Source organism: Lichenostomus cassidix, chromosome 1Ab (genome assembly GCF_008360975.1).
Source record: "Lichenostomus cassidix isolate B80296 chromosome 1Ab, HeHo_3.0, whole genome shotgun sequence".
In the NCBI taxonomy this organism is placed as follows: domain Eukaryota; kingdom Metazoa; phylum Chordata; class Aves; order Passeriformes; family Meliphagidae; genus Lichenostomus; species Lichenostomus cassidix.
Window position 1 is genome coordinate 2,190,159 of NC_139481.1, and position 13,320 is coordinate 2,203,478.

At 38.9% G+C, this 13,320-nt stretch overlaps 1 protein-coding gene across 10 annotated transcripts in view; it reads right to left on the minus strand.

The window, feature by feature from the left end:
* The window catches only part of ERC1 (ELKS/RAB6-interacting/CAST family member 1), a 189,955-nt gene that overhangs the window by 12,028 nt on the left and 164,607 nt on the right, over positions 1-13,320 (minus strand). For 9 of the 10 annotated variants that reach the window (XM_085049384.1, XM_085049389.1, XM_085049393.1 and 6 more), the window contains one exon: positions 3,368-3,556. In XM_085049384.1, coding sequence (XP_084905510.1) covers positions 3,368-3,556 — 189 coding nt within the window. Of the gene's footprint in view, positions 1-3,367; positions 3,557-13,320 lie in introns of those variants that run through there. The other variant, XM_085049391.1, reaches the window with a different exon arrangement.

Genomic DNA, 13,320 nt, shown 5'->3' on the forward strand with positions numbered 1-13,320 from the left:
AAGGTAAATTATGCTCCTTGGAACCAAGCCATGAGTATTTAGCTGACACAGCAGGTTGTGACTGATACAGTGAAGTGACATTATCACCTTTTTCCTTCCTCTCCGAGCAGCTGAGCAGAAAAGGCATTCCTGACTTCTTGGGAGAGGATTAGTAAGCAGGAATCCCTAGAGGGTCAGTGCTTTGGCTGAAGCTGGTGCACAGTGAGAGAGAAGACAACTTTTGTGCACTACAAAGGCTCTTTGACCATCATAATGATTTTTCAAAGGTGCTTCTCTCTGTAACTCACAGTGAAGCAGCTCCAGGTGCAGCACTGCTGGCAGGAGGGCAAGACAAACTCCCACAGCAGGTGACTTCTGAGAGAGCCTTGATGGAAATGCATCTGCCCAGTTCTCCAGGACTGCTGCTGATGCCCAGGTCACAATGAATGGTGCTTGGGGGCCAGCAGAATTTGTCAGGACCCCCAGCAGCCTGAGGAAGCCAGGATGTGCTGGAAAGAACCTCTGATGGCAGGGAGCCAGGGAGAAAAATGCCTCCCTGCTCCTAGGGTTAAGAAAATTATTTTAATTGTATAGATCTTCTGTTGGGAGAAATATTTTTTTCCGAATGTTGCTGCAGAACCTTCTGAAAATCAAAAATTCTCCATAATATGAGGTTCTGCACATTTACAGCTGGATTTTTGAAGTGGTAAGAAACATTCTAATAGTCCTTAAGCTATTAATGAATCAAACACTGCTGCCTAATTCTATATCTGGTTGCTCAGTTTTGTTGGCTCTTTTTACTTTCTCATACCCAGTGCATTGCACCACCTCTGACATACTTAAGTGAAGATTTTCAGCAAATTCCAGTTTCTACTCCATTCTTCTCTTTTGCAAAGATAAGAGCAAAACAAAACCCGAACTATAAATAAAAAATGTGGACCATATAATTATGTTCTTAGTGCATTTCCTTTCATACAGGACTAAAATCCTGCACTTACAGACAGCTATCTGAAATGTGAAACGTAGCAGTAGTTCTGTGGAGCTCAAGGATATTAACATAATGATACCTCTAGGACAAAGTGAAAGCAAATATGGTATTTAATAGAAATTGCTGGGATAATGCAATTACTTATAATGAATGAATGGAATTTTTATTTCTTAGTGTCAAGACTTGGAACATTCCTCCTTCGTTCTGGTACCTTAAGTTTTTAATAAGAAAAGTCAAATAGGACATGAACTGGTTGAAGGACGAACAGTTCCAGAAGCAGGACTGGTTAGCTTATTTGGGGCCACCGGTTCAGAACTGACTCAAAGGGATATTTTGCACCATAGGAATAATTTAATGACATGGTTATGAGCACTTTAGATTCTTTACTGTCCACAGTTTAGTCTAGGATATTATTTGAGATTAGGTTTTGAGACACCATATTCTCATAAGTACTGGCTTCAGGCTTTCATTAGAAATGGATCAAAATTTTACTACAATAAGTCAGCCTTACAAAATGCCTTTGATAAAATGCCAACAAAGAATGATACAGCATCTTGGCCCCATTGTTTGATTACAACCAATCTTCCCCAGGGAAGTGGTCACAGCTGCAAGGCTGACAGTCACAGAAGTGCTTGGACAATGTTCTCAAGCACCTGGTGGGACTCTTGGGAATGTCTTGTGCAGGACTGAGCTGGACTCGATGACCTTTGTGGGTCCTTTCCAGCTCACCATATTCTGTAATCAGTTGAAGTCACTGAGGACTATCACTGAACTTAATGGTAGTGAAAAGGCATTATTATAGATAAGAAGTACCAATTATCAGTCAAACTTGGAGACTCTGCAAAACTATTTATGTGGCAACAAATTCCCCTTAGATCCATGGTGTTGATCCTGGCAGATACTTTTCCAACAACTATTTGTACAATAGTTTCTGTGGGTCACTGTGGATGTGTTCATATACCAGTTTTATCTACCAAAAGAAACCACAGAAAACTCTTCTGTTTGTACCTGAGCCTCCCCAGCAGGTGTGAAAGATCTACCAAGCATATTGGCTGTGATGAAACACAGCAAACTAACCTCTGTCAAGAAAATTGTTGCAGTGGGAAATAACAGCTTCAAAAGCAGAAGTATGAAAATAAATTCTCAACTATTTGTAAAAAAAAAAAAAAACCAAACCCAAAACAACGAAACCAAACTAGATAGTCTCATTGGTGAGAAGTGGATACGTTGGCATCATTCTTAAATATTATTGGTGTTGGTTAAATGTATCCTCCCTAATCATGTTAGCACTTCTTAACATTCAAGAGGATTAATTTTTTCCCACTGAGGCTTGCAAAGCATTATCTACAGAAGATCATATTAGAAGGGACAGGAGTGAATTTAATGCACTGGATTTGAAGTAATTTACAAAACTCATTAAAATTCCAAAGATGCAAAATGGGTATTCTGTGATGGGGTTCTGCAAATCTGGAGAACTGATTCCCACCCCCATGGGAATACTTTAAGCACAAAGGAAACTCGGCAGCTAGAAACAGAAAAGCTCCATGGCTTAAATGAAAAGTCTGCTTTGTAAATTGAAATATATCATTAGTTCGTGTTTTGCAAGTGAAGCTTCTTAAATACCATCTGAGTGAGTATGGGAAAGCAGAAGAGAGAGCTACATTTTATTTTAGCTGATGTTAGTTCTGCTTGGGAATCATGAATGGAGAAGTAACTTTAAACAACTGTGGTGACAGCAGTGCAGAATTAAAACAATAATGGGAGAGAAAAACAATTTTTTTCTCTTCTCCAGGACAAGGTAATTCCCTTTTCTCACAATTGCTCACAATGCTTTCTTTACTGTTTAACCCATAAATGTTGCTAATGGAATAGCAAAGTTTTAATGGGAAATATTTTTGGGTGACTGTCTACTCAGAAAAACTTGACAAAGAAACCTTTTCCTATTTTCTTTACCCACATTTCTTGATCAAACAGCAAACACCACCTATCCCCACAGATCCTGATTATAAACAAAGACACTCATAAAATAGTGCCAATTAAAATATAAATGGTTTATGCAATTAAAGTAAGATAAAAGATCCTGATGACATAAAATTACAGAGAGCAGCTAAAATTTGTTAACAGTTAAAACATGGCAAAAATGGTTATCTTGCAGTTTGATTTCCCATGAGTGTGTAGATGCATGGCCTCAAGCACAGATAAAAGAAAAGATGGAATTCCATAATAAATATTAAATGGCAATGATTCAAAAAATTATTGAATTTTTCAACTCTTTATCAGCTGAAGAGTTCATCTTTGCTACCTGCTTTCACCACGTACAGAACCGTTTCACATTTTGGTGTGGCACACCAGCAAAGCCTAAACCAGCAAGTTGTTCAGAACTTCAGCCCACAAACTCACCTGCTCCTGGGTCATCTTGTGCAGCTCCTTCTCCCAGGCTGCCTGGTCGTCGTCCAGGTGGTAGGAAGCAGGCGGGGTGAGGCCGCGCAGGATCAGGGGGTCGCGGTCGTGGCACAGGGCTGTCAGATGGCCGATGTACAACTTCAACTTGCTGCGGTTCTGCTCAAGTTCTAGGAGGGGCTGAATTATCTGAAAGAAGAGCAGAGACAGTGAGCAACAGGCTGAGACCCAAGCTGTGATGAAGGCAAACGTCACCTCTGAGTTACAACCTTGTTCAGCTTCACAGTGGAAGAAACCTGAACACCCTGTGCTCGTGGTCCATAACCTCCCAACCATCCAGCAGGAAACTAAGTACACTGGGGAAAGGGATGTAGTGATGACAGCTGTGTGATTAGACTGGGAAATAATGATGATATGGGTGAAAAATGAAACAGTATTAAGCTGAATGCATTAACGCTACTGATTATCCAGCACTGCTGCACTTCAACTACTCCAACAAAAAATTATTTTTCTGACAAAAGGTGTCTGTCCACAACTAAGGCAATGTCATACAGATTTTTAGCTCATTTTGCCAACAAACATTTCACTGTAAATTAAGTATGCAATAAACATGTTCTAAAGAGAATAGTTTCAAATGATGCCAAAACTCAACAATTCTAAGATGAATGCACCTCTACTGTAGAAAATGAATAGAGAAGTATCTTCACCACAAAGTTAAAATCTTGTACATAGTTAAAATATAGTCTTCTGTAGTTTTGAAAAGGCAACAACTTTTATTATACAAGCCAGATTCTATATAATAAACTAGCAAACTAAAATCAAAGGACTTTATTGAAGTATTTCTTTACTTTATTTTATTCCATTGTACTTTACCCAATCTGAATCTAATCATTGTTCCTCAATGCAATCCAAACTAGAATCATCCAGTTCCCATAACAAGTATCTGTAGTACCATTTTTCATTTTTTTTTACAAAAATATAGAGCTCAAGTGCATAAATACATAAATACATACCGGCCATCCCTCGCTATGACCTTCCACAAGAATACTGCTTCATTTGTTCTAGATGTTTGTGGGCACATACTCAAAACTGCAGTAATGCAAATCTCTAAGGCTTGCAGCTGATGAAAAATTAGGGAAGAACTGGGCTTAGGGCCTCCTTTCCATAAAATGAGGTGCTGGGCAGGGAGAGCTGGAAAGCCTAGCCAAAGTCCTGGCAACTTCTATTCATGTTCCCAGGCAGAGGCTGCACCTGCTGTTTGTTAGTGGGTTGGGGATATCTTTTCAATAGGACACCTCTGACCCTGCTAATGAATAAGGAGATAATCTCTGAGTCAACAAAACAGGGCGCTGGCATTACTTTCAACAAAGACTCTGGCTTCGGCCCCTTTTAATAGGGCTGTCAGGGCTCACTTATTTTGTTTCTAACACTGTTTTACATGGATTAATTTCTGTAGAGCGTGAGGATCTGAGGCATGGCTAAGCAGCTAACTAATGTCAGGCTCTGTGTCCTGCTGAGCTCAGCAGCCTCCAGCAGCACATCAGGGTGGTGCCACAGCCCCACGGGAGAGGAGGGCTGGGGCTGACCTGATGATCTGAAAGTGTATTACCTGTGCAGGTGAAAACCACTGATGCTTCCAATTTAACTGATGTCTTTCCGATCTTTCTTACTATTTGGTTTGCCCACAGAGGGTGAAATGATGGAATATCACATCTTAAGAAAATATTGTTCTATAAAAATGTAATAGTCAATGTCTAATAACGAGCTGTTCAATCAATGTAGTAGTTGCCTTGTGTTCTTTTCAGATAACACAGTCTCTTCAATATCCATCAGATATGCAGATTGTAGTTCGTAAAAAATCTGATTGCACAACCTTCCTGGCCACTCTTTGTGAACAGAAACCCTCCCTGATGAGGAGAAAGCAGAGCTATCTAGCAAGTAAGAACAGAACATTTTCATACAACAGCTGAATTTCACCGCTCAGGGATAAATCCCCTTTCGAAGCACATTCCTCCTGCACCCTTCCCCCTTTTACCTCGAGCTGGAAACAGGCCAAATGAGGCGTGTGAAAGTTCTTAACGAGCAGCCCTCCCAAAGCTGTTCACAGAGCAATCACTCCCCTCACTTGGGATCCATTAAACACTGCCAGTCAAGTAGGAAGTGCCCTTCTATCTGCGTTCCTGCCATATCTAATTGGAACTGGCCACTTAGCCAGGCACTGTGCTTCCCACACTGCAGAGCTGCCACTGCCTTATCTCAAGAGGGTGTAAGAGCATTTGCTAAGTGGAAAAGCAGGGCAGCGCTGGATTCATAACCCACATCGTGTTCTCATGATCAGCTCAGAGCTGCAGAGCTTTCTAGGAAAGCAGTGGGTAAACAGACCAAAGCCAGGATATCTTCTAAAGCAGCCCTCATTCATTAATTGCCCTGATAGGTTTAGGCCATCCTCATCAATGCATGGAATGAAGTCTGCTTAATGTACCCTCAGCTTCAGAATATTGCTAATGGTCAGCTGAGTTTGCCAACAAGGTTCACTAAAAAAGGCAATCATTACAGAAATGTGAAATGCCTGACAAATCTCACTCACAAACCCAAACCACCTCAACCAACTAATAAAGACATTTGTGAACATATTACAAATTCAACTTGAAAACAAGTTGAGGTTTTTGAGATTTTGTACTTAAAAAAAAAAATCTTTGAATATGACAAACGTGAATCTAGCTGTAGTTTCAGAAGTCATTGGGACAAAAAAGCTTTATACTGCTTCTTCAGTGGTAGTCCTGCTGTTGCTGTACAATAGTCAGCTGAAATATGGGTAACTGAATTTAAAGTTTTATGTGCTAAGTTTCTGCATTTGAATACACACATATACACAGCAGTGTCTACTGGAAATATGTAAAAATACATGGGTGCTTATACAAAAAAGAAGTGTGTTTTATAAGTGCAGCAGTGTCAGTCTGACAGAAACGTGATATTGACTGTCCATAGACATATGCAGAATAAAGAATGGATTTAATCAATGCATAATTCACCACAACCACCAGCTTGAAATGATGCCTTCTCCTGCCAGAAGGGTTAATGACCTGGCCACCTTTCTCCCTCCTAACAATCCCTTTTCCAAGGAATGAAGCAATTTGAGAAATAATCTAGCTTGCTAGGCTGGTCTATGGACCATGAGTGTTCACTGTAGATCCTGCCTAGGCACAAATAAAGAAGGAATTCTGAAGAAAATCCAACCAGAAACCCAAACCACCACCAAACATCTCCTCAAAACTTCAGACTGGACATTACAAATATGTTTGGAAACACAATGCAGGTAGCCCTTTATCTCTTATCAATCACCTACCTCTATTCATGTGAGTGTGGAAAATTATTTTCAAACTTTGTTACACACAGCTGCAGCTATGCTACCCCCAAAAAAATCTACTTCCCAAATTACCATTACACAGGAGAAGATGGGGCCAAAGATTGTCTAAGTACAAATGCTTGTTAAAAAGAAATTATTTCAAGAGGACCTGACAAATCTCTGTATACTTCCCTGTATCTGGATTTTATTATAGATATTGCCAGACAAGGAAATTTTGCCTATGTGGCTGAATATCTTCTATTGGGAGATATGGAAATAAACTAAGATACTGAGTGACATACTCTGGAAATATTTGCATGGCAAATTGAGTTATGCCTTCTTGCTCAGACCATTTGTGTTTGTTTGGCAACAAACACAAGGGTTCAACAATAATCTTCTAACCACTGAATGCAATGGAGTTTTATGAGGCATGAATTTGGCTCAGAATGTGCAAAGCCTTCCCAAATTCAGAGCAATTTATCACTGATGTCTTCCCTTCATTATTTTAAATGGAAACAGAAGAAAGTTCTCAAAAAGACACATCTTGACCTCAGTTCAGTTCAGCTCAGTTCACTGATGCAGAGATACTTGGTTTCTTCAGAAGACCCCAAAAGAAAAGCACAAGGACAGGCTCAGTACTCTTTAGATTTGTTTTAAAGAGAAAAAAAAAAGGACTTAACTCTAACCTTCATAATTTTCTCCTCATAAACCAGAACAATATACGTGAGCAGCTAAAAGAGATTCTGGCTATTTTGACAGAACTGTCTTACTCAGTTCCTTTCTGACAGAATCAATTAGGAAATCATTTTTGTATAGCAAATTATTTTTGAAATTTTTATACACCATGAACAAATCCCATGGATTAATGATTTCCAGAGTTCACCCTCTTCACCTTGGGAAAAATCCAGACCAGAAAAAAAGAACAGAGAAAAAACAAACTAGGGAAAGGGGTTTTGTCATTAGTTCTCTCTGTTTAAATAAAATAATTTCCCTATTATGCAGGTGAAGCAAGGAATTGCAGTGGGTTGGTAGGGTTCCTAAAGCACTGAAAAAGAGCAAGGAGCTTTAAAATATTTTTATACATAACAAATCCAGAAGTGCTTTCCATGATACCAGCAACTTTCACTTATGTGGGCTGCAGAGCAAAGCTGGCAGAGAACTACATAAGGAACAGGACAGGCCAAGAGAACCTAAAATCTCCTTCATTTGAGCATTTTGTCCCTGTAATTTGTGTTAGTTACCAGGTTAAAATTTTGAATAATAAATTAAAATATGACAGAGTAGTCAGACTGATGATACTGACAATTACCTCCAAAGGGAAAAAAAAGTATTCCCACAGTAAGCAAAAATAGTTTAGCAACTGTTTGCAGTTTGTACATGACACTGTGGATTTAAATAGCATTCTCCTGACCAGACTTTTGTAGCTGTAACTATGCAAGTTTTGATTTCACAAAATCCATTAGATTTTGTGCTGATTCCTTCTCTACAAAAACACAGCAGCTTGAGAAAAAGTAAGAACAACCTCCTTATATTTTTAATGCACTCAAGCTTTCTAGCACTTGTTACTTATGCAAGAGTGAACCAGAAAGAACACACATTTCTTGCTGTGCTGTATTTTGTCTCTTGCTTCTTCCTATTTCAAGGGCTAAAAGGAAACAGTGGCTCTACCATGGCTTTGTTTGAAAGCAGAACAGGGCAGAACTGGGAGAGCATGGCCAGGGGAATGCTTGTGGATCAGGGGCTGTGCTCTTCTGCCTCCCTGTCTGTTCCACTGCTAATGCAAACCAGAAGGTATTCCTTAAGTAGTCTACCAGAGAACACAATCAATGCTTTTCCTGTTCAGATGAACTATAACCTCCCTGTCTGCAGGTGATAGGAATATTGGTCTTGTCCTTTTCTAACACTGGGTCTTCATTCTGCTCTTGCAGCTCTCTACCTGCTGAAAAACACTTTCAAAGCAAAGACTTGTGATGCCACCAAACACCTGGTTTATCTGTCTTTAGGAAGTCTTCTTAGACTCCACATTCAAATGCAAAATCCCATTAATAAATACACCTGTTTATACATATATATAATAGTTCTTATTTAAAGTTACTTTAACAATCAGATGTAGTTGGACTGCCCATAGTGAGCCTACTATGGAGATGGAACTACATCCTGACATGTCCATCAGTCATTATGAACTTCACCAACCAGGAAAATACAGCTTCTAGACTGGCTATATACCCCTACTTTTTAAATTTTTTCACAGTTTTCTTGAGCTTATTTTCATTGTTAATACACTGGAAAGCAGGTTTGGGCTTGATTCTTTTTCTAATATTGTTCATCTCCCCTCTCCCTTAGTCTCCTTCCTCTTAACTGCAAACTGAAAGGGCTTGGCTGCAGCTGTTCCTCTGTCTCTGTCCTGTCTGTGAGTGCCAGGGCTCAAGGGAATTGGGAGATAGTCCAGACTATCACACAAACTGCAAGGAACAACTCTCCTGGAAGTGGCCAGAAACAATAATGCTTGAGTGCAGAATTCCTACTTGCTACAAAGACCAAGCCACTAGTAGAAGATCATGTTCAGCTGCAAATAAAAAGAGAAAATAAGACACAGACCTGGCATAATCTCATCTGGCAGAAATGAATGATGGTCTTTTTGCAATTGTTTTGCTGAAAAGCACAAATCTCTACAAAAAGAAACCAGCCATCTGTTTTGAATGTTTTAGACTGTAAGTATCTAGTTGTGTTCTTCTTTGATCTGTAAGAATAATAGGAGGACAGTGATACAGTCCAGTTACACCTCTGTTGTGAGTGCTTAATTCATCCCAGAGCTGCAGATTACAAAATTCCATCTGGAAATCTTAAGTCTTATCATTCTGGGATCAGGAAGAAGATGAACAATGTATCAAGATCAGTTCTTTTGTGCTCACAGATATTCTTGGACAGAGAATACATACTTCTAACAGAAATTAGTTATTAAACAGCAAAATAATAGTTTAAGAAAAAAAAAACACTAGCAGAAGTATTGTTCTCCAAAAGAAGAAAAGGACCAGGAGCAGAAGTTGACATTTGTTTGTCTCAAGAACATCATTGTTCTCTAACCCTCCTAAGGATTAATTAGCTACATCACCTTATTTGAGTGCATCACATTAGGGTTCTTACTAAAAGGTTGCCCATCTGAGAAGTGGGAGTGAAGAGCCCTGGCTGTCACCAATACCACAAAACAAATCTGGCATCTCTCTCTCAATCAGGACAAGTGATAATGTTTAAGCAATCTAAGATTATCTCACATAGCTGCCTTCAAATTTTCCACAGGGTATGACTCCAAGGCAAGCCTAAGACACTTTCACAATGCTTTTACACACCTGGATGAAGAATTGTAATAATATGATTATTACACTACACAACTGGTTTGTAGATTTTTAGAGAGGGGAAGAAATGAGTTCAGGAAACAAGAGATGACAGTAAAGAACAAGACACGGTGGTCTAAAGAGCTTTGTTCAGCATGCTGGAATGGCAGCGCCTTGAAAATATGGGTTATTTTTCCTTTTTTTGGGAAGGAATAGGATCTTGGGGAAAAAAAAGTAGTAATAGAATCAAAACAAATCTAACATAATGTTGGGAACAAATTCAAAATGAGGTATTAGAATCATCGTCATATCACTTCAGCAAGACAATTCCAGAATATTGCACAGTAATGACACCCAGCACTTACAGAGCACTTTCCCCAAGCAATATTTGCACTTTTATAAAAACTTCAGCTCATTTTACAGTTACAGAATTTGAGACAGGGAGAAAGAACAAGTGAGTGGCTGGAGACTATGCCAGGAAAGAACTGATCTTCTGAATTGTGGGCTAGTACTGTGTCCAGTAAATTACAATGTAATATGAGTCAGGCATGAAGGTTTTGACCATTTTACGTGATCTAACAATTAAAAAGACCATATTGAAAATAAGTCTAGTGAAAAGGCTTATGAGGTCACAGTGTAGTAAGTGACAATACTGAGAACCTCAAAAGGGTGATGGTAAGACAAGAAGTTCTCTACATGCTGCAAGCATAAAATGTGTCTTGTGGAGAAAAGATCACATTTATGAGGTGAATGAGTGTCTGTGGAATCATTTAAATGGCACATCCATAGCCCAGATTTACAAGATACACCCACATATGAACATGTCCTTTTGCAAGTATTAGGTATAAGGTGTAAATTCATATTTTCTCAATAAAAGTGAATAATAACTAATTAAGCCATTGCCCAGACTGTTTTGGTATTCAAGAAAGACAAAGGAACATCCTCATGTGCAATCACACTGGAATATGCTTGGATGTAGAGGAGGATAGAGCTCCATCTGGGGAATAAAAGGAGTCATAAGAAATTCAGACAGCAGGGAAACAAGCCTAGTGAAAAATGCTAGGGAAGACTATTTCAGGATGAAATATGGTGTTGACATTGAACTATAAACTGAAATGTAAACTACCATCCTCAGAAATTGCAGGAAGGGTGCATATGTTTATGAACAGTGCTCCATTTCAGGGAAGCTCTGTCTGATAATGCTGTCATGTACAGAACTGGCATAATTAAATATTAAATTCACTTAATTCCAGAATGCTGGAGGGGAAAAGCCTTAAGAGCTGAAGCATAAAAAAAAATATCGTTATTATTAAGAAAGACTATTGTCCATAGTCTTTTGGTCTCCATTTAATCTTCAGTATTGACCAGAGGTAATTGCATCCACAGACCTAAAGGAACTTTAAAAAACAAACTTATTGCCAAGTCCTGTGCTATTAGTCATTTTTTTATCATTGTAATACATAAATTTAATTTAACACAGGGAGGTTAGGGACTCTGTAACTTACATCATCGTAGCTTTTACAAAGAGAATAAGGACTTTTTAAAAAATGAACATGGAATGTCATGGTAAAAACATGTACTCTGTTGGGAATAACTGGCTTGGGAAGCATCCATCACCTTTATACTTTCCCTGTTGATGTATGCATGACAATCTCGAGGCTGACAGGTTTCTCAGATGGGATGCATGCAAGGCAAGGCTGCTGGCTGAGTCGGTATTTTGACTGGGATACTCTGTAATATGCTTTCCTGAGGAAAGTGCCTCACAGTCAAGAGATAAGCTGTATTTAATGTCAACCACCCATTAATTCAGTAAACGAAGAGAAAACATTCTCTTAGCACAGTTGCATTTCTAAATACATCAGCAGATGGGAGAGGAAAGTGAAGGATCTTTCTCTCTGTATTTTCTGCACCAAGTCCATGTTTGCTCCAGAAGGAAAATCAGAATTATTCCTACCTTCACAGTGAGTGTCCTCTTCCTTTTCATCATTTACTTACCTGATCTCCCCTGTTTAATTTCTGTGCTTCAGCTGATCTTTACAAGCATAATCTCTAAAACTTTTAACATACACGAGCACACAACCATGGCAAGGGCAGTGATTCAAAAAGAATGTGAAATCAACAGCAAGTGGAAATTAATGAAGCACTTTATCTATTTGTCCACTAAAGAGATTTTCTCAGTTCAAACCCCAAGGCATGAAATTCAAGTTTGACACTGCCACAGTTGGATTAATTTTTCAGATGGTTGACTTGAAAAGAGGGATTTGATCTATACAGTCAGATAGACTGTCTGTAGTTAAATGAGCAAGTGCAAGAGATGAGAGTGCCTTATTCTCTCATGGATGTTTTACAAATCTAATACAAAGCAATAATTTTCAGAAATGCAATGGTCCAAGATTTCCACAGAAATTTTCAGAAGTTTTCTTTTAAACCACTGCTATGGAAAAAATCAAATTCTTAGAAAAAAATGCACAGAAACGCATGTGAGATATTTTCTCTTAATAGGATAAGTGAAGAAAGAAAACGTTTCATATACATTTTTAAAATACTGTCATCAGTCCTTTAAGTACTTCAAAGAAATGTATTCTGCTTTAAAACTGATATTCCAAGGCATAAATGAATCAATCCTAGGTACTGTAGTGTACTGACTCCTGGCCAGTAAAAGGTATTTTCTTTGCTGAAGTACAGGCGTGAGGAGAAGGGCTCTGTCCTGTGTATTGTCTTTCCCTTCTGGAAATGGGAGTTGTTGTAGGGACAATTTGACAGCAGAAAAGAAAAAAATTGTGGATGTGGACATAGAGAGACAAAATATACTTTAAATGAAAAACAGCTCCCAATTTCTCCCCCATTGTTTTGAAAGAATGAGGGAGATGGAAGGGAGAGAGGAAGGCTAAGGGGATATTCCTCTTTGCCTTCACATTTATTGACAATTCATATTCCTAGTCCATATTGAGAATCATGGATTGTGAGTTGATAAATATCTGTGACTAGTTAGGTCAGCGTGCATGGCAGCTATCTGGGCAGCAGATCTCAACATGCTCAAAACCTTCAGGAGGAACATTCCCTTCAGGAGGAACATTATCTCCCAGCAAATTCTTTACAAACCAGAATTGAAAAAGCACACATAGGTTTGGCTGCAGCACAAGCTGCTTTGAAAGAGAATCTGACTGAAAACATTTCCTCCATGAAGTCAATGATAAATGATATGAAAGACATTTCCTGTTCTCTCGTACTTGCACAGAAACTCAATTACATGCCCTGGAAAGTTCTCCCCACAA